Raw genomic sequence first — 18,785 nt, 5'->3', positions numbered from 1 at the left:
TCGTGTGCGAGGACCAAGCCTCGTTCCCATTGTCACAGCGGAAACAACCCGATGTGACGTCAGAGGCGGAAGACGTGCCCAAAAAACCGTCCCCGTCAACACAGTTGGCTACAGTGCGTTCCGCCCTTCTTTGACAGGCATCTAATAACTGTGAGAGAGGACCAAGCCTCACTTTCAAAGGTTATTTATCAAGGAGCCCACTGGGGACCAGGCCTCACTTGCATATGAGTGGTAGAGACATGACACAACTGTAACACCCCCCCCATCGCCTCTCCCAACGGCGCCTCCTCCATCCTCCCGCCCCTCTCAACCCGCACGGCAAAAAACCACGGCCAGAAAGGGAAAAGATTAGCGAGGAGTCGCCTTAAATGTATTGCTGCAATTTAATGGGCACCGTATAATATCAACGGAGGAGGAAGCTCAGACACACATCTTACCTATGATTCATAGCACTTACAACCAAAACGGGTGCCATTAAAACAAATAACATAAAATTCCAAATGTCAAATTAATCATATCAGAACTCTTGATTATAAAAGAAATGCAATAAAAATAAAAATGAAAAATAAAATAAACTCAAATACAAATAGAAAATCTTCTTACATGCATATACGTAGCATGCTACAGACTTCTTACTCTTCTCTTTCTTATACAGAATCCCTTTGTCTTTTCTCAAAAACTAATCTTTCCAAAAACATATACATGGATTCCCAAAGATCAAAATTTAGCAATTACTTGATCGAAAATTTAAATTAAAATGCCCTAAATCAAACCAGATTCCAAACTTCCAGATTAAGTCTAGAGTTCAAAAAATTGCTAGAGAGGAATGGTAGAAGACAGGGAATTGTCCAATATAAGCTCCATGGCAGTGGATAGAATCATATCAGATCCCTGAACTACCCCATTACTCAAAGACTCTTCTTTCATCAGAAAATCCCAAATACTTCAGGCATTATTGATGAAAGCGTTGACATCAGTGTCTTGGAACAAGGCTTGGTCCTCGCACACGAATTAGGGTAACCAGACACTATTGGCCATTTATTTTCGGCAATACGGTGATTGGGGATGCGGGAAGGATGCGTGTTAGCGTCACTTCCGGTGTGGAAATACAAACGGGATCCGGACGCCCTATGGAGGAGGAGGCTTGGATTATGATTTATTATATAAAGAGAGGCAGTATGGCGTGTCACCCGTGCCCCGAGACGACGTGAAGTATCACGAAACGCATCGGGCGGTGTGACACGCTTTATTACTGCCTAGAGAAATTGTATCAGTTGGAGAAGGAGAGACCCGTGGAGATCAGCGTACGGCTGACGCTTTCCACTCGTTTATGCCAAATCTCACTGCTTTATTGTAAGTGTGCCTTTTTAGTTTGAGTTTTTATATTAAAAAAAAGGAAAATTTATATCAAATACTTACCGTAATTTTCCTTTCCTGATGGGCTCCATGGCAGCATACGTGTGGGTTAGCCCCGCCTCCATAATTACCCAATAGGACCTCTACTCCCATAAATCTTTGCTCCAGGCTGCTATCCGTGTTCCGTAACTAGCCTACTCCAACATTTGGGAGGGAACTCCTGCTGCCATGGAGCCCATCAGGAAAGGAAAATTACGGTAAGTATTTGATATAAATTTTCCTTTTTCCTGACAGGCTCCATGGCAGCATACGTGTGGGAAATAACTCGCCAAACACACCCGGGTGGGCTAAAAATGTTGAGCAAAGAAACTAGAATTTTATTTTTCATTGTCCACTGACAATACTTGTAAACCAAAATTAACAGAAGAAAGCGCAGCTGGCTCTACACAATAATGGGAAACAAAAGGTATTAATTGAAGACCAGGAAGCTGCTCTACAGATAACTTCTGGTGCGACATGTCGAACTGCTGCCCAAGGGATCGAGATGCCCCGAGTTGAATGAGCCGTCACTGCCTCAGGAGGAACCATGCCCTTTGCCTTGTATGCCCTTTGAATCGTTTGGACCACCCAAGATGAGATCGATCTTACTGATGCTCGCATCCCTTTATTTTTGCCATGAAGAAGGACAAAAAGAAAGTCTGTTCGTCTGAACGAGGCTGTAGCGTCCAGATATTGTTTCAAGGTGCGACCAACATCCAGGGGATGAATCTCTTGGTTGTCTGACATTCTAAACGTAGGTAGCACGATCTCCTGATTTTCGTGAAATACTGATGTGACTTTTGGATTTGATCCAAGCATAGGGATCAGGACCACTCTGTCCGGAAAGAAAGATAGAAATGGTTCAACTGACCCAAGATTCCTAATTTCTGACACTCTTTTGGCTGAAGTTATTGCTACCAGAAAAACCGTCTTGATAGTGAGATCTCCTAAAGACAGGGGAGCATCCAAACCTTTCCCAAGATCAGAAAGAAAGTCCAATACTAACGGAAGGTCCCATTTGGGAAACCTGGGCCTCTTTTGAGGCCTAAGCCTGATGGCTCCTTTAAAGAATTGTTGTATTAATGTATGATTCGCCCACGAAACTCCTGTAAAGGCTGAAATGGCTGAAACTTGTACTCTAAGAGAACTATTGCCAGAGACAAGTCTAACCCTGACTGAAGGAAAGACAAGATATCTTGAACTGCCGGAGAATTATATGAATTTGATCTAGAAGACATGTGGCCCATAAACCTGGCCCATATACGTTCGTACACTTTATTGGTACTCTTCCGTCTAGCACTAAGAAGGGTTGGAATCGCTTCTTCTGGGAAACCTAGAGCTTCTAGCCTTCCCCTCTCAAGAACCATGCCCTGAGGTGTAGACAGGATGGGCATGGGTGTAACAGTGTGCCTTGAGACAGTAGATCTGGCCTGAGAGGCAGGGGAACTGGGTCCTGATAGCTGAGGAGCAACAGCAGAGGAAACCAAGGCCTGTTGGGCCAGAATGGTATTATCGCAATGATTTCCACCTTCTCCCCTCTGAGCCTCCGAAGGAACTGTAGGATTACAGGAACTGGAGGGAAGGCGTAGGCTCTCTGGAACTTCCAACAATCCGTGAGAGCATCTATCCCGAACGCCTGAGGATCCCTGAACCTCGAGTAGTATCTGTGCATCTTGCGATTGTACGGCGAAGCGAACAGATCGACCTCTGGAGATACTCCCAGGGTCAGAAGCCACTCGAAGACATCCCTGTGAAGGGACCACTCGTTGTTGTCTATTTTGACCCTTGACAGAAAATCTGCTTGAACATTCTGGACCCCCGGGATGTATACAGCAGAAATGTTGACCACATTCTTCTGAGCCCAGTTCATTATCGGTTCTACTTCTCGTAGTAGAGACCAACTGCGAGTCCCTCCTTGTTTCTTTATATAGGCCACCGCAGTTGTGTTGTCCAGTCTCAGCATTACTGAAGACCCTGCCACCAGATGGCGAAATGCTATTAGTGCTTGAAATGCTGCTCTCAACTCCAGGATGTTGGAGACTACACACAGCGCCGGGAACGACCACCTTCCTTGAGCTACTTCCGTAAGGCAATGAGCGCCCCAACCTTTGTTGCTGGCATCTGAGGTTATTATCACCCAGGAAATGGGGACTATCGAATGATGGTTGCGTAGATTCTTCCCTTGAAGCCACTAGAGGAGAGACATCCTCATCGCTGGTGTAAGGAGTATGCGCTGTGATTGATTGGACGAGTCCCACTGTTGCAGAAACCCTTTCTGGAAGGGACGAGTGTGCCACTGGGCCCACTTCACCATAGGGATGGTGGCCGTCATTGGGCCGATCACTTTCAAGCATTGAAGAGCCGAAAGATGAGATGATTCCCAAGCCTTGTGAATCCTGTCCCGGATAACATAGATTTTTTCCTCTGGCAGAGAGATAGTGCCTTTTAATGTGTCGAACTGAGCCCCTAGAAACACGATCACTTGAGTTGGAACCAGATGGCTCTTCTCTAGGTTCAGGAGCCAACCAAACGTCTGTAGAGTGGAGATGACTAAACTCTTGTGAACCAGAATTTGATCTCTGTCCTGAGATAATAAGAGCAAATCGTCCAGATAATGATGGAGACGAACTCCTTTGACTCGTAAAAGAGCTACTATCGCTAGGAGTACCTTGGAGAAGACCCGAGGAGATGTTGTCAACCCGAATGGGAGACAGGTAAACTGGAGGTGTTGATTGCCAACTGCGAAATGGAGAAATTGCTGGAAATCCCTTGCTACTGGCACGTGAAAGTATGCGTCCTTCAAGTCGATTGAGATTAACCAATCCCCTAGCTGCACCGACTGTTGGATTGTAAGAAGAGACTCCATTTGAACTTTTCCTTGCGAATGAGGAAATTGAGGAAGGTCAAATCTATCACCGGCCTCCATGCGCCATTTCTTTTCTGAACCATAAACAGAGGAGAATACATGCCTTCGCCACGTTCATCTTCTGGCACGGGCACGGCTGCGCCTTGATCCAGCAAACAACTTACGTAGGTCAATAGGACCTGTTTCTTTTTCCTCTGAGTCTGGAATTGTTGTGGGAATGAACCTTAATCTCGGAGTGTTGATGAAAGTCCACTTGTGACCCGAGGAAACCGTCATGACGGTCCAATAATCTTGAATTGAGGCCGCCCAAATTCAAAAGATTTGGTAGAATCTTGATTACCTGCGGAAGCCCCCTTTGAGGTTTTCTTAAGGGAGGATTGTCTGGACCTCCAAGATCTAGAGAACTCCCTGCCGGGTCTATAACTGCGCGCTTCTCTAGCACGATCCGAGGTCTGCCTTCTTGGAAAAATACGTTTTTGGTTTTGAAGGCGTCTGTCTTGAGGGAGGAACCCAGACCTCCCACCTGTGGCCCGGGATATGGCGATATCTAGTTTATTACCAAACAAGGAGGTTCCCTCAAATGGTATACGACACCATGCCTGCTTAGATGTTGGATCCGCCAACCAGGGACGGAGCCACAAAGCACGGCGTGCCGAGACTGCTGCCAACATAGCCCGAGACAGAAGGCGGGTAATGTCAATAGATGCCTCCCCCAAAAAGGCTGATGCCATTCTGATCTCCTGAATGGGAGAGTCTTTAGCCGTATTCACTGAGATACCTCTCAAGAACTCTTCAACATTGTCGGCCCATGTTTCAATAGCCTTTGAGACTGCGGCTAAAGCCAAAGTTGGTTTACAAGCCATCCCTGAAGTTAGATAAATTCTTTTCAGATCTGAGTCAATTCTTCTCTCTAACGGATCTTTGAAAGATACTGTGTCTTCCAAAGGGAGAGTCACGTATTTGACTAAACGCATAAGTGCTGCGTCTACCAGAGGAGCTGATTCAAGGTGCTTCACATCATCCTCCTTAAAGGGGTACAATTTAGACACCTTTGATTGCATGGAGCTCTTCCTATCAATCTTGCTCCACTCTTCAGTAATGATTTCTCCCAATTCAGATAGGAAAGGAAAATGTTGCCGTTCCTTTTTGAGTTGTTTGAAAAACTTTCTTTGTTTGGGGAGAAGTAGTGGGTTCTTCCCATTTTAAAGCTTCTTTCACTGCCTTGACAAGAGCAGGTACTAAAGCATAATCAAATCCTACTCCTGGATCCTCTGGATCCGATTCGCTGTCAGACAAGAGCACAGAGTGGTGGCTTGGTTGAGAAGATTCCCCAGTCTCTTGTAAGAGCCCTTCACCTCCTGAAGGACATAATGGGTCTGAGGGGGATTCCATAGCGTGATGAGCTTCCCTCTGCTGCAGGGATTCTTTTACCACTCTTCTCACCATAGATTCCAAGCGTTGATCCGCACCATCTCTTTCATCTGCGACTTTAGAGAAGCAATGATCACAGAGCGATTTGTCTGACGAAATGGGCATCTTACAGCCCCAACATGAATTATCTGGTCCTCTGCTTGAATGCGAGTGACCACTGCGTTGTTCAGATCTGGAAGACCTACGGTAACCAGACTTTGACGATGATTTACGGTGGTGCGATTTTGACGATCCACTGCGACTATGCGCACTGTAATGCGGTTCAGACCTAGAAGGGCTATAAGGAAATACACAAGAAAAGAGAGAGATACAGACCAGGCTGGTATCAAATGCTAAGGAATACTCCACAAATACACAGCAATCCAGCCATGCACATACCTGTTACAAGCGGGCAGGTCACTGGTAGGCAGTGAGGCATCCATGACTAAGAACGCTGACTGTAACAACAATAGACCCTCATAAGCAGCCATACAAAACACAGGAGCAACAATACATCAGAGCAGATCATAAACCTACCTTACACCAACCAGAGAATAGCCCCGGGAAGTCGCTGAATCTCCTGCAATCATTCCCAAATTCTGACATCTCTCACTGTGTTTTAAATATGGCGCCCATGACGTCATCAGCGGCGTCAGACGCGAGATGCCCGCGCGCATGCGCGGGAACCAAGCCTCGCTTTGGATTTGGGTCCGCGCATGCGCAGAACGCAGCGCTGGACCCGGAAACAGGGGGAGAAAGGCTGCTGGAACGCGGAAGCGTCAGCGCCTATACACAAGAACCAGCTGGCATATGAAAAGACACAGGTAGAAAAGAAAACACATAAACACTGCTGCCATGAAAAACGGAATTTTTACAGCTCACCACTCCACCAACGATCGTCTGGCCGAACAGGTTCAAGCACACACCACCGATCCACCGGGCAGATAATGGCCACCTTACATAGCAGGTAATAAGCCGTGCGCACTTATCTTCGGATAAACAAAGTCTTCAGCGCTACTCTGCCATACACTCCATACCCATGCTTAACAGACAGGGCCTATCGGAGGAACAAAAGCTTGATAGTCGGCCAACTTGATCGTAGTGAAGATCTCTTCAGATAGGAAACACCTGTCCTATGGAGGAGGACAAAAAAGGAACACGGATAGCAGCCTGGAGCAAAGATTTATGGGAGTAGAGGTCCTATTGGGTAATTATGGAGGCGGGGCTAACCCACACGTATGCTGCCATGGAGCCTGTCAGGAAAGCAATTTTACACTATTGGAGCGCCTTTTTCTCCTTTCTATGGTGAATTTGGGAATCTGTTCATATGGGGAGCTTTTCTGTACCATGATTTTGGAAGAGGGTGGAGTTCTGGAGGCCTGAGGAGCATGTGTAGCAGGATCTGATCCTTTGATGTGCGAATAATTGTTTGACATCTGGTAAGGAGCCAATCTTGATATTCAGTGGTGGTACACTACGTTATGTCTCACGGTTTATGAAGCAAGGAATCAGAACTTTTGGACACTATAACCGACACGTGATGTTTTATTTGTTTATAATTGACTTCACAAGTCAAATTTGTTCCTTTGAGGACTATTACACGAGGATATATTCAGTAGTTAAGGAGGACTTTTTTGACCAATTTCTTATGCATTTTTTTAACTTCAGCCTTTGGATTATTAACCACTTCAGCTCCGGACCAATAAACACCTTAAGGACCAGAGGTCTTTTTGCAATTTCGCACTGCGCTGCTTTAACTGGTAATTGCGCGGTCATGCAATATTGCACCCAAACGAAATTTGCGTCCTTTTCTTCCCACAAATAGAGCTTTCTTTTGATGGTATTTGATTGCCTCTGCGATTTTTTTTTTTTGCGATATAAATGGAAAAAGAGCGAAAATTTTGAAAAAAAAAGATATTTTCTTCTTTTTGTTATAAGAAAAATCGAATAAACTAAATTTTAGTCATACATTGAGGGCAAAATTTATTCAGCCACATGTCTTTAGTAAAAAAAATGTCAATAAGCGTATATTTTTTGGTTTGCGCAAAAGTTATAGCGTCTACAAACTAGAGTACATTTTCTGGAATTTACACAGCTTTTAATTTATGACTGCCGATCTCATTTCTTGAGGTGCTAAAATGGCAGAGCAGTACAAATCCCCCCCAAATGACCCCATTTTGGAAAGTAGACACCCCAAGGAAATTGCTGATGGGTATGTTGAGCCCATTGAATATTTATTTTTTTTGTCCTAAGGGATTGAATAATGACAAAAAAAAAAAAAAAAATTTTTTTACAAAAAGTTGTCACTAAATGATATATTGCTCACACATGCCATGGTTATATGTGGAATTGCACCCCAAAATATATTCCGCTACTTCTCCCGAGTATGGGGATACCACGTGTGTGGGACTTTTTGGGAGTCTAGTCGCGCACGGCACCCCGAAAACCAATCACCACCTTCAGGATTTCTAAGGGTGCAAATTTTTGATTTAACTCCTCACTACCTATCACAGTTTCGAAGGCCATAAAATGCCAAAATAGCACAAAACCCCCCAAAATGACCCCATTTTGGAAAGTAGACACCCCAAGCTATTTACTGAGAGGCATGTTGAGTCCATGGAATATTTTATATTTTGCCACAAGTTGCGGGAATATTACAAACTTTTTTTTTTTTTTGCACCAAGTTGTCACTAAATGATATATTGCTCACACATGCTATGGGCATATGTGAAATGACACCCCAAAATACATTCTGCTGCTTCTCCCGAGTACGGGGATACCACGTGTGGGACTTTTTGGGAGTCTAGTCGCGCACGGCACCCCGAAAACCAATCACCACCTTCAGGATTTCTAAGGGTGCAAATTTTTGATTTAACTCCTCACTACCTATCACAGTTTCGAAGGCCATAAAATGCCAAAATAGCACAAAACCCCCCCAAATGACCCCATTTCGGAAAGTAGACACCCCAAGCTATTTACTGAGAGGCATGTTGAGTCCATGGAATATTTTATATTTTGCCAAAAGTTGCGGGAATATTACAAACTTTTTTTTTTTTTGCACAAAGTTGTCACTAAATGATATATTGCTCACACATGCTATGGGCAGAAGTCAAATTACACCCCAAAATAAATTCTGCTGCTTCTCCCGAGTACGGGGATACCACATGTGGGGGACTTTTTGGGAGCCTAGCCACGTACGGGACCCCGAAAACCAAGCACTGCCTTCCGGATTTGAATATAAAATGCTATAAAAAACTAAAACTAACCAGAGTCACCCGTAACACTTATACGGTGATCAGTGGTGAAAGGGTTAACTAGGGGCAATCAGGGGGTTAAAATTTTTATTAGGTAGTATATGGGGGTCCCTGGCGCTATATAAAAACCTGACGGGGAACCTAAATAACTAACTGGCTAACCAGCGTCACCAGTGACACTTATACTGTGATCGCTGGTGAAAGGGGGTGAAAGGGTTAACTAGCAGCAATCAGGGGGTTAAAACCATTATTGGGTAGTATATCGGGGTACCTAGCGCTATAAAAACCTGGCGGTGAACCTAAAAAAATAACTAGCTACCTAGCGACACTAGCGACACTGATGCAGCGTTCAGAAAAATTATCGCTTAGTGACACTGGCAAAAGGGGGTGAAAGGGTTAACTAGCGGAAATCAGGGGGTTAAAACCATTATTGGGTAGTATATCGGGGTACCTAGCGCTATAAAAACCTGGCGGTGAACCTAAAAAAATAACTAGCTACCTAGCGACTGTAGCGACACTAATGCAGCGATCAGAAAAACGATCGCTTAGTGACACTGGCAAAAGGGGGTGAAAGGGTTAACTAGCGGCAATCAGGGGGTTAAAACCATTATTGGGTAGTATATCGGGGTACCTAGCGATATAAAAACCTGGCGGTGAACCTAAAAAAATAACTAGCTACCTAGCGACACATGCAGCGATCAGAAAAATGATCGCTTAGTGACACTGGCAAAAGGGGGTGAAAGGGTTAACTAGCGGCAATCAGGGGGTTAAAACCATTATTGGGTAGTATATCGGGGTACCTAGCGCTATAAAAACCTGGCGGTGAACCTAAAAAAATAACTAGCTACCTAGCGACTGTAGCGACACTAATGCAGCGATCAGAAAAACGATCGCTTAGTGACACTGGCAAAAGGGGGTGAGAGGGTTAACTAGCGGCAATCTGGGGGTTAAAACCATTATTGGGTAATATATCGGGGTACCTAGCGATATAAAAACCTGGCGGTGAACCTAAAAAAATAACTAGCTACCTAGCGACACATGCAGCGATCAGAAAAATGATCGCTTAGTGACACTGGCAAAAGGGGGTGAAAGGGTTAACTCTAGGGGCAATCAGGGGGGTTAAATCTTTATTGGGGGGTGATAGGGGGCTACCCTGGACCTAACACTAACTGTCCTGACAGTTTTTACTGTCACAACTGACACTGAATGCATTGATCAGTAAAGAAATGATCAATGCAATCAGTGACACTGTGACTGGGGGGGGAGGGGGGGCGGGGGGGGGGATCGGGGGGCGATCGGGGGGGGGATCGGGGGGGGTTTGTGTGCCTGTGTGTACCTACATGTCAGTGTAGTGTTGGTGCACACTTACTTTTACTCTTCTCCTCGTAGTCCGGTCAAAAAGACCGCCCCGAGGAGAATGACATCACTTCCTCCTTCCTGTGTAAACAATACACAGGGGAGGAAGCTTCTCATTGGCCAGGAGCGATCCAGAGGGGGTGGCCGAAAACCAACGGCCATCCCCTCATCACGGAGCGCTCCTGGACCGAATCGGACCACCGTAAACAGCGGGAGGGGGTCCGATCGGACCCCCCACCCGCTGGAAGGCAATCACGTAGATGTACGTGATTGTGCCTGCCTGTGCCATTGTGCTGACGTACAATGGCAATACGGCGGTCCTTAAGTGGTTAATATGCAAGTTTAAATGTAATCCATATTTGTATTTATGGGTGAATGATAATCATGTTAAATATGATCATCTATTAACACTTGTGCACTTCATTCTTATATATTTTTTCAACACGGTCAATTTGTTGGAATATTGGGATCACGTGGGAAGTGTGTGTAGTTAAAGAGCGCGGTTCTTCTTGGTTTGATATACTGTACATCAGCCTTTCTCAACCTTTTCAATACAGAGGAACCCTTGAAATAGTTCTTCGGTCTCGAGTAACCCCTGCTAAAAATTTGATATCTACAACTCATGATACATTAGTGTGATGGTCGGTGAGAAGAATGGTCCTTACACTTGTGGTCATTGGGAAGAATTACCTCCTTACAGATAGCTAAAAAGATCAATGGTGTCGGTGGGAACTTATCCGAGAGGCAGAAATTTCCCAATGCTGAAGGAACCCCTAGCCACCTCTGGAGGAATGATAGGGTTCCACGGAACCCTAGTTGAGAATCACTGCTGTACATGGACATACTTTTCAGCAAGCCAACATTTCTGTACTAAAAATCCTTTTTTTTTATTGGTCTTATGTAATATTACAATTTTCTGATATACTGAATTTTGGGTTTTCACTAACTGTAAGCCATAATCATCAAAATTAAAAGAAAGAAATTATTGAAATATATCCCTCTGTATGTAACGCATCTATATAAAATCTATGAGTTTCACTTTTTGAATTAAATTACTAAAATAATAATAAATAAATATTGGAGTCCATTTCAGCTTTCTCCCTTTCCTGATTGGAAGCAATGCATCAGGTAGGCGGGGCCATGACGTCACCCCGCTTATTATTGGAACTTTCTGAAAAGATGAGCAGATGCTTGATAGGGATAGGAGAGAGAGATGTGAACGTTTCTACATTAGAATAATTTGCTGTCAAGTCGATGTTCATTTGTTTTAATGTGAGTAGACCTTTGTGCTGCCAATAAGTTGTGTGATATAATAATACACTATTAGTGCTATATACAGTTCTAAGTAAGAACTTTTTTTAAAAGTTAGCTTCAGCAGGAAACTCGGCATTCACTTTCATTCACAATTTTGTTTCATTTTTGTAGAGTAACCCCTCTACAAGGCTGATATATAGTATTTCACAAAAGTGAGTACACCCCTCACATTTTTGTAAATATTTTATTATATCTTTTCATGTGACAATACTGAAGAAATTAAACTTTGCTACAATGTAAAATAGTGAGTATACAGCTTGTATAACAGTGTAAATTTGCTGTCCCCTCAAAAAAACTAAACACACAGCCATTAACCTCTTCCCGTCCATGCTATAGCCGAAAGACAGCTACAGCGCGGACCTACTTTGCTGGGAGGCTGTCCATAGACGCCCTCCTGTGCTCGAGCAGCCTGCGCACCATCTGCAGGGTGTGTGCAGCATGCTCTGTGATCAGCGAGTCTATGCGTTTTATGGGTTGGACTTGATGGACTTGTGTCTTTTTTCAACCGCACCTACTATGTAACTATGAGACTCGGCTGATCACAGATCGGAGTATGGGGTCAGTCCTGACCCCTCACCACGTGATCAGCTGTCAGCCAATGACAGCTGATCATATGATGTAAACAGAGCCGTTAATCGGCTATTTTGTCTCCTCACACTGGTACTCTGAGGAGAAAATAAAAAGCTGATCACTGGCAGCTATGAGAGGGACATCAGTCCCATTCATGGAGAGCCTCTGCAGAGGCTTCTGTGCCACCTACCAGTGCATAACCAGTGTACAGCAGTGCCACCTACCAGTGCCCACCAGCACCACCTACCAGTGTCCACAGTATTACCCATCAGTGCCCACAGTGTCACTTACACAGTGTTCCTTCTCGGATGACTGTAATTCAGACCAATTTGATGCAGTCTGCAGCACTCATAAATCTATTTTACAAATACAACCTCTGGATATGATGCTGAGCACATGCACTCAACTTCTTTGGCAAGGCTTGCTCTGAGTGGAACCTGTTATGTTAAACTGCTGTATGGTCTTGGCCACCCTGTTGTAGCTCAGTTTCAGGGTCTTGCTGAACTTCTAGTGATCAGTATGAGAGTGTGAGAGCAATAACTCCAAATTTAACACACCTGCTCCCCATTCACAACTAAAACCTTGTAACACTAATGAGCCACATGACCCTGGGGAGGAAAAATGGCTAATTGGGCCCAATTTGGAAATATTCACTTAGGAGTATACTCACTTTTGTTGCCAGCGGTTTAGACATTAATGACTGTGTTTTGAGTTATTTTGAGGGGACAGCAAATTTACATTTTAATACAAGCTGTACACTAACTACTTTACATTGTAGCAAAGTGTAATTTCTTCAGTGTTGTCACATGAAAAGATATAATAAAATATTTACAAAAATGTGAGGGGTGTACTTACTTTTGTGAGATACTATATATATATATTCACCGGCCACTTTTCTGAATTTCAAACCGAGCATCAGAATGGGGAAGAAAGGGGATTTAAGTGACTTTGAATGTGGCATGGTTGTTGGTGCCAGACAGGCTGGTCTCAGTATTCCCAAAAACTGCTGATCTACTGGGATTTTCACACACAACAATCTCCAGTGTTTACAGAGAATGGTCAAAAAAAGAGAAAATATCCAGTGAGTGGAAGTTGTGTTGAGAAAAATGCATTGTGGATGTCAGAGATCTGAGGAGAATGGGCAGACTGGTTTGAGACAATAGAAAGGCAACAGTAACTCAAATACACTTGTTACAAATAAGGTATGCAAAATACCATCTCTGAACGCACAACACATCGAACCTTGAATCAGATGGGCTACAGCAGTAGAAGACCACACCGGGTGCCACTCCTGTCAGCTAATAACAGGAAACTGAGGCTACAACTTGCACAGACTCACCAAAATTGGACAATAGAAAATTGGAAAAACGCATTTGTAGCACTGACCCCCGAAGGAGCTGCTAGTTTGAGTTGGGCCTGCACTCTACTGAGAAAACCCCCCATCTGTATAGCTCTGTCCCCTTGGCACAGCTGTGGTGCAACATTAATACAGTACAACGTAAACAGTGTAAAGTACCTGTATCGATCCCTCAGGATTCTCTGGCTCCACCTGGTGGGGAAAGACAGTAGACCACACACTTGCACTCTTAAACAGAAATACTTTTACTGAAAGTATAGCAAATAGGTGGTTACCGAGATTGTACTGTCGTTCCAGAGTATAAACAACATGCAAGTATGTTATTATCTAAACCTGGGAGCTCCCCTTATTCAAAGTCTAAGTGAGGCCTCACTTAAAGTATCTCCTCCTTTATCTTCTTTTTTCGCTAGCCTAAATAGTTCCTCCGAAAATTGTAATCCAAAGGGGTAAGTAAAGAAATTTAACTCAGAATACTCCAGGTATAACTCCAAAAACTTGTAATCATACTTGAGTTCTAAAGTGAACTGGGCCTCGAGCCTACTAAATGTCAGTTGCTCAATTACACTTCCATGGAACAACAGGTTCCAGAAAGGCCTGTGAATAAGTCTAACTACGTGCAATAGATTAAACGGTGGGACATAACCCGCTCACCAACTGGATCAGAGCTCTGGGTGATGGCTTGGGTCCGATGACTGCAGCTTGCTTCTGTTTAGACTGGGCCAGATGCTCCGTGTCGCTCCGCTGACTGGATCCGGTTCTCCACTACTTCGACAAGTGTCTCCGATCCCCATCAATCTGCTCATCAGCTCTTGGCTCTGTCAAGTCACCCCGCAAACAGTCCGTTTTGCACTCCGCGGTGACGATCTACCAACGCGTCCGAGAACCTTCTATATAGTTCGGCACAGGCAGGCAACGTGGTCCTAAGAGACCAAATATGGCCGCTGCAGCTCCTTTTATATTCTACCCAACATGCACTGCATATCAGAGTGTTTATGGGTAGGTCACACAGACTCCTGGGTAACAAGGGTCAAACTCTTGTCCAAAACAAGCATCACTTCCTATCAAAGTCTTTTGGTATTTTTAAGATCATATCTGTGCATTACCAGATTGCATCAGTAGATGGCTCCAAGCACTCAATCATCACAATGTCCATAGATTCAGCACTGGTATAAACATAATTACATTAATACACAATTATGTCCCCGCTACACATAGTCTGAGGAGTCTTGATTTCTGCTGCGACATTCAGATGGTAGGGTCAGAAATTGGCATAAACAGCATGAAAGCATAGATCCATCCTGCCTTGTATCAACAGTTCGGGCTAGTGGGGGTGTTATAATGGTGCAGGGATATTTTCTTGGCACACTTTTGGCCCTTTAGTACCAATTGAGCATCATTTTAATGACACGGCCTATCTGAGTATTGTTGCTGAGCGTGTCCATCCCTTTTTTTACTACAGTGTACCCATCTTCTGATGGCTACTTCCAGCAGGATAATGCACCATGTCACAAAGCTCAAATCATCACAAACTGGTTTCTTGAATATGACAATGAGTTCACCGTACGCCAAAGGCCTCCACAGTCACCAGATCTCAGTCCAATACAACCCCTTTGGGATGTGGTGGATCAGGAGATTGAAATCAAGGATATGCAGCCAACAAATCTGCAGCAACTGCGTGATGCTATCATGTCAATATAGACCAAAATCTCTGAGCAATGTTTCCAACACCTTGTTGAATCTATGCCACCAAAAATTAAGGCCGTTCTGAAGGCAAAAGGGGGTCCAACCCAAATACTAGCAAGGTGTACCTAATAAAGTGGTCAGTGAGTGTAACAGTTGCAAACATAGGCAAAACACCAACATCTTTTAGCTTTGTTAAAATTAGGAGAGTTTGCATATGTTTCCTTCAATCACAAAGGAGTCTCCTCCATTGTCTCTATAGAATGAGGTCCAGGAACTTTTCTGTTGAACAAGCAGTCAGTCCAACAATGGACAATCCTAAAGAACTGATTTCTTAGCTTTGTGGATACGTAAATTAACAAAACAGAATGTAGAGCTGTAATAACAATAGTTATAAAAAATGACCACATAAAGTCCAAAAACCTCATATATGCATCAATCATACTTGTTATAAAATGAATAGACCAGATCAGGATAGAGGCAACAGTAAACTTTAGAGTCCGACTATAGGCATCTGTACTACTCGTTACATTTCCACAATTATTCATTCTATTCATGTGGATGCCAAGCAAAATAATAAGAAGATATGAAGTTATGAAGATCATTAAAAATAGGAAAATATCACACAAGGATTTTAAATATAACATTATCTTCTGCTTTTGGTTATCATATGAAAAGTAGACTTTTGTTGAATTGTGAGGAACTGTAGATTGAGTGACCAATAAGTACATGGATGTATATCCAAAAGAAAACATAATAGGTGCAATAATTAGGTAGATGATGTCCTTCAGACGTAAGAAGAAGGTGCTGTGAAAGGTGGAGATCTTGAAGTAAAGGAAGATGGAGAGCAGGGTGGATAAGTAAATGTTGGAACGGTCTGAAGAATACATTGTATAACTTGCGAACATCTGAAATATTATTGGGAACTTTTGATAGTATTGCACTATAGAAAATAATAAGCCCATCATTTGAAACAAGATCCTCGATATCCCGATAGAGGTGATTATTTTATCAGCACCTGTCATTGATCTTCCCTTCATCCAGTCAATGAGATTAACATTTACAATGAACAAATGTATCACTAGACCTGCTAATATTGTTATTCCAAGATAGCCAAATGCAAAAGGATGTTGTATTGAATTCATTGCATAGTAGATTTCTTCTGTAGACTCGTTCATCTTTTTAAATGTATAAAAGAGATGGCTTTCTATAATAGAGAAGTGTTCTTTCTTTATTGATGGATGCATTTAACATTCAAATTATAATGAAAGCACATCGGCACTACCGATCTTTATACAAATGGAAAAGAGGAGAGTACATTTGACACTTGCAAAACATTGGTGGATGTTGTTATAAAATTCCAGAACACCAAGTGCAAAAATGATCTTGCTTATTGCAGGCACTGAGATTAACCCCTTAGCGCCGACCGTACGCACATATGCGTCCTCGGCTTTAAGGGTTTAGCTGCATGCAACACCCAGTTGTCAGGAACCATGAAACAGACAGAGACAGAAGTACAATCAAATCACACTTGTTTATTAATAAAAATAAAAAGGTAAATAGGAAAAAGCGTAGTCAAGCAAGCCAGAGTCCAGTAGCCAGATCGGGTAGTCAGCCAGTCCAAAGTTCATAAACCAGATCGGGTAATCAGCCAGTCCAGACGTCAGGGATCCAAGGAGAGCAACTGCAAGCAGGATGGAAGCCAGGAGGGATGTCAGCAAGCCAGTCTTGAAACAACAGCAGGAGATGGTTCCTAGTGATGTGACCAAACGTGAAGGCAATGGAGAAATGAGCTGGAAGACTTTAAATAGGCATGCCAGGCGGGCATCATCAGGAACAGCTGGTAACTGTGGAGAGAGAAGAGAGCTGGCAATTAGCCGACAGCTGAGCAGCCAGCCCAGAGGAGGAAGGGCTAAGCCAGACCTGACACTGGTACTGTTTTTTAGAGCGAGCGGTTGGCTCTTTAGGGATAACAACCAATGCAGCTAAAAGCAACTGTTGGTTATCCCAAACCAATAGGATAGGACCCCCCCTTCCGCCGCTGTTCCCGGACCTCCCGTCCCACCAGGAGACCCAATCCCGGATCCGGCACTTCTGCCGGCTGGAGTAAGAATGAAACAATGCCAGAAACGGCTTCCTTTCAGTCTTTCATTTAAACACGCTGAAGCAACGTCACAAAGTCACTTTTGGTTTACCCGGCTGGCAATGGTGCCAATTTTTTTTTAAATGATAGTATTCAGAATCACCGCTTTTGGCGATCTGAATACTTTGAAGTGCAAAGGAAGGATTTGGGGTCTTTTAGACCCCTGATCCCTCAAAAAGAGTCACCACCTATTACTGCCAGCAATAAAAGTGATCAGAATTTTCTTTTTAACCACTTGAGACCCGCGCTATAGCCAAATGACGGCTACAGCGCGGATCTCCTTTTCCGGGACGACGTCAATAGAAGTAGTCCCGTGTACGAGCGGCCTGCACGCCCCCTGAGGAGCGCGCGCGGCGCGCTCTGTGATCGGCGAGTCCATGAGACTCGCCTGATCACCGATCCGTGCAAGGGGTCGATCCCGACCCCTTATCACATGATCAGCTGTCAGCCAATGACAGCTGATCATGTGATATAACGGAGCCGGTAATCGGCTAGTATTCCTCCTTGCGCTGACAGCGCGAGGAGAAAAAAAAAAGCCGATCACCGGCGGCCGTGATCGGGACATCAGTCCCGATCACGGCCAGCAATCCAAGCGACCACCTGCCCCCTGCCAGTGCCCACCTGCCCCCTGCAGTGCCATCCTGAATAAAAGTAAGTGCCCCCCGTCAGTGCCACCCAGCAGTGCCCATAGTGCCCACAGTGCCACCCACAGTGCCACCCAGCAGTGCCACCCACAGTGCCACCCACAGTGCCCACAATCTGCCTCAAAGGTGCTGCACTCCAGTGCCGCCCATCAGTGCCCAGCAGTGCCGCCCATCAGTGCCCAGCAGTGCCGCCCATCAGTGCCCAGCAGTGCCACCTATCAGAGCCACCTATCAGTGCCACCTATCAGTGCCCATCAGTCCCATCTATCAGTGGTACCTATCAGTGCCCATCCGTGCCACCCATCCGTGCCACTTATCCGTGCCACCCATCCGTGCCATCTTATCTGTGCCCATCTTTGCCCATCAGTGCCGCCTTATCTGTGCCCATCGGTGCCGCCTTATCTGTGCCTATTAGTGCCGCCTTAACTATGCCTATCAGTGCCCACCAGTGCAGCCTATCAGTGCCCACCAATGCAGCCTATCAGTGCCCACCAATGCAGCCCATCAGTGCCCACCAATGCAGCCTATCAGTGCCGCCTAATCAGCGCACTTCAATGAAGGAGAAAAATGACCCGTTTGCAAAATTTTATAACAAACTATTAAAACATGATTTTTTTTTTTTTTTTTTTTTGCATCTTTTTGTGTTTGTTTAGCAAAAAATAAAACTCCGAGCTGTAACTAAATACCACCAAAAGAAAGCTCTATTTGTGGGAAAAAAATGATAAAAATTTCATTTGGGTACAGTGTTGTATGACCGCGCAATTGTCATTCAAAGTGCATCAGCGCTGAAAGCTGA

The 18,785-nt window shown here is 44.3% G+C and overlaps 1 protein-coding gene across 1 annotated transcript; it reads right to left on the bottom strand.

Moving 5' to 3' along the window:
• Positions 1 to 15,432: 15,432 nt before the first annotated feature.
• LOC143986805 (taste receptor type 2 member 140-like) lies at positions 15,433 to 16,380 on the bottom strand. Its single transcript, XM_077485212.1, has one exon. It carries the CDS (start codon positions 16,378 to 16,380, stop codon positions 15,433 to 15,435), a length of 948 nt encoding a protein of 315 aa, XP_077341338.1.
• Positions 16,381 to 18,785: the final 2,405 nt, after the last annotated feature.

Source organism: Lithobates pipiens, unplaced genomic scaffold (genome assembly GCF_037356315.1).
Source record: "Lithobates pipiens isolate NorthernLeopardFrog02 unplaced genomic scaffold, aLitPip1_a1.2 Scaffold_18, whole genome shotgun sequence".
Classification (NCBI taxonomy): domain Eukaryota; kingdom Metazoa; phylum Chordata; class Amphibia; order Anura; family Ranidae; genus Lithobates; species Lithobates pipiens.
This window is presented reverse-complemented; position numbering and strand designations above follow the sequence as displayed.

What these genes read in the sequence shown, in the direction of transcription:
- LOC143986805 (XM_077485212.1), bottom strand. Translation starts at nt 16,380, where the DNA reads ATGAACGAGTCTACAGAAGAAATCTACTATGCAATGAATTCAATACAA.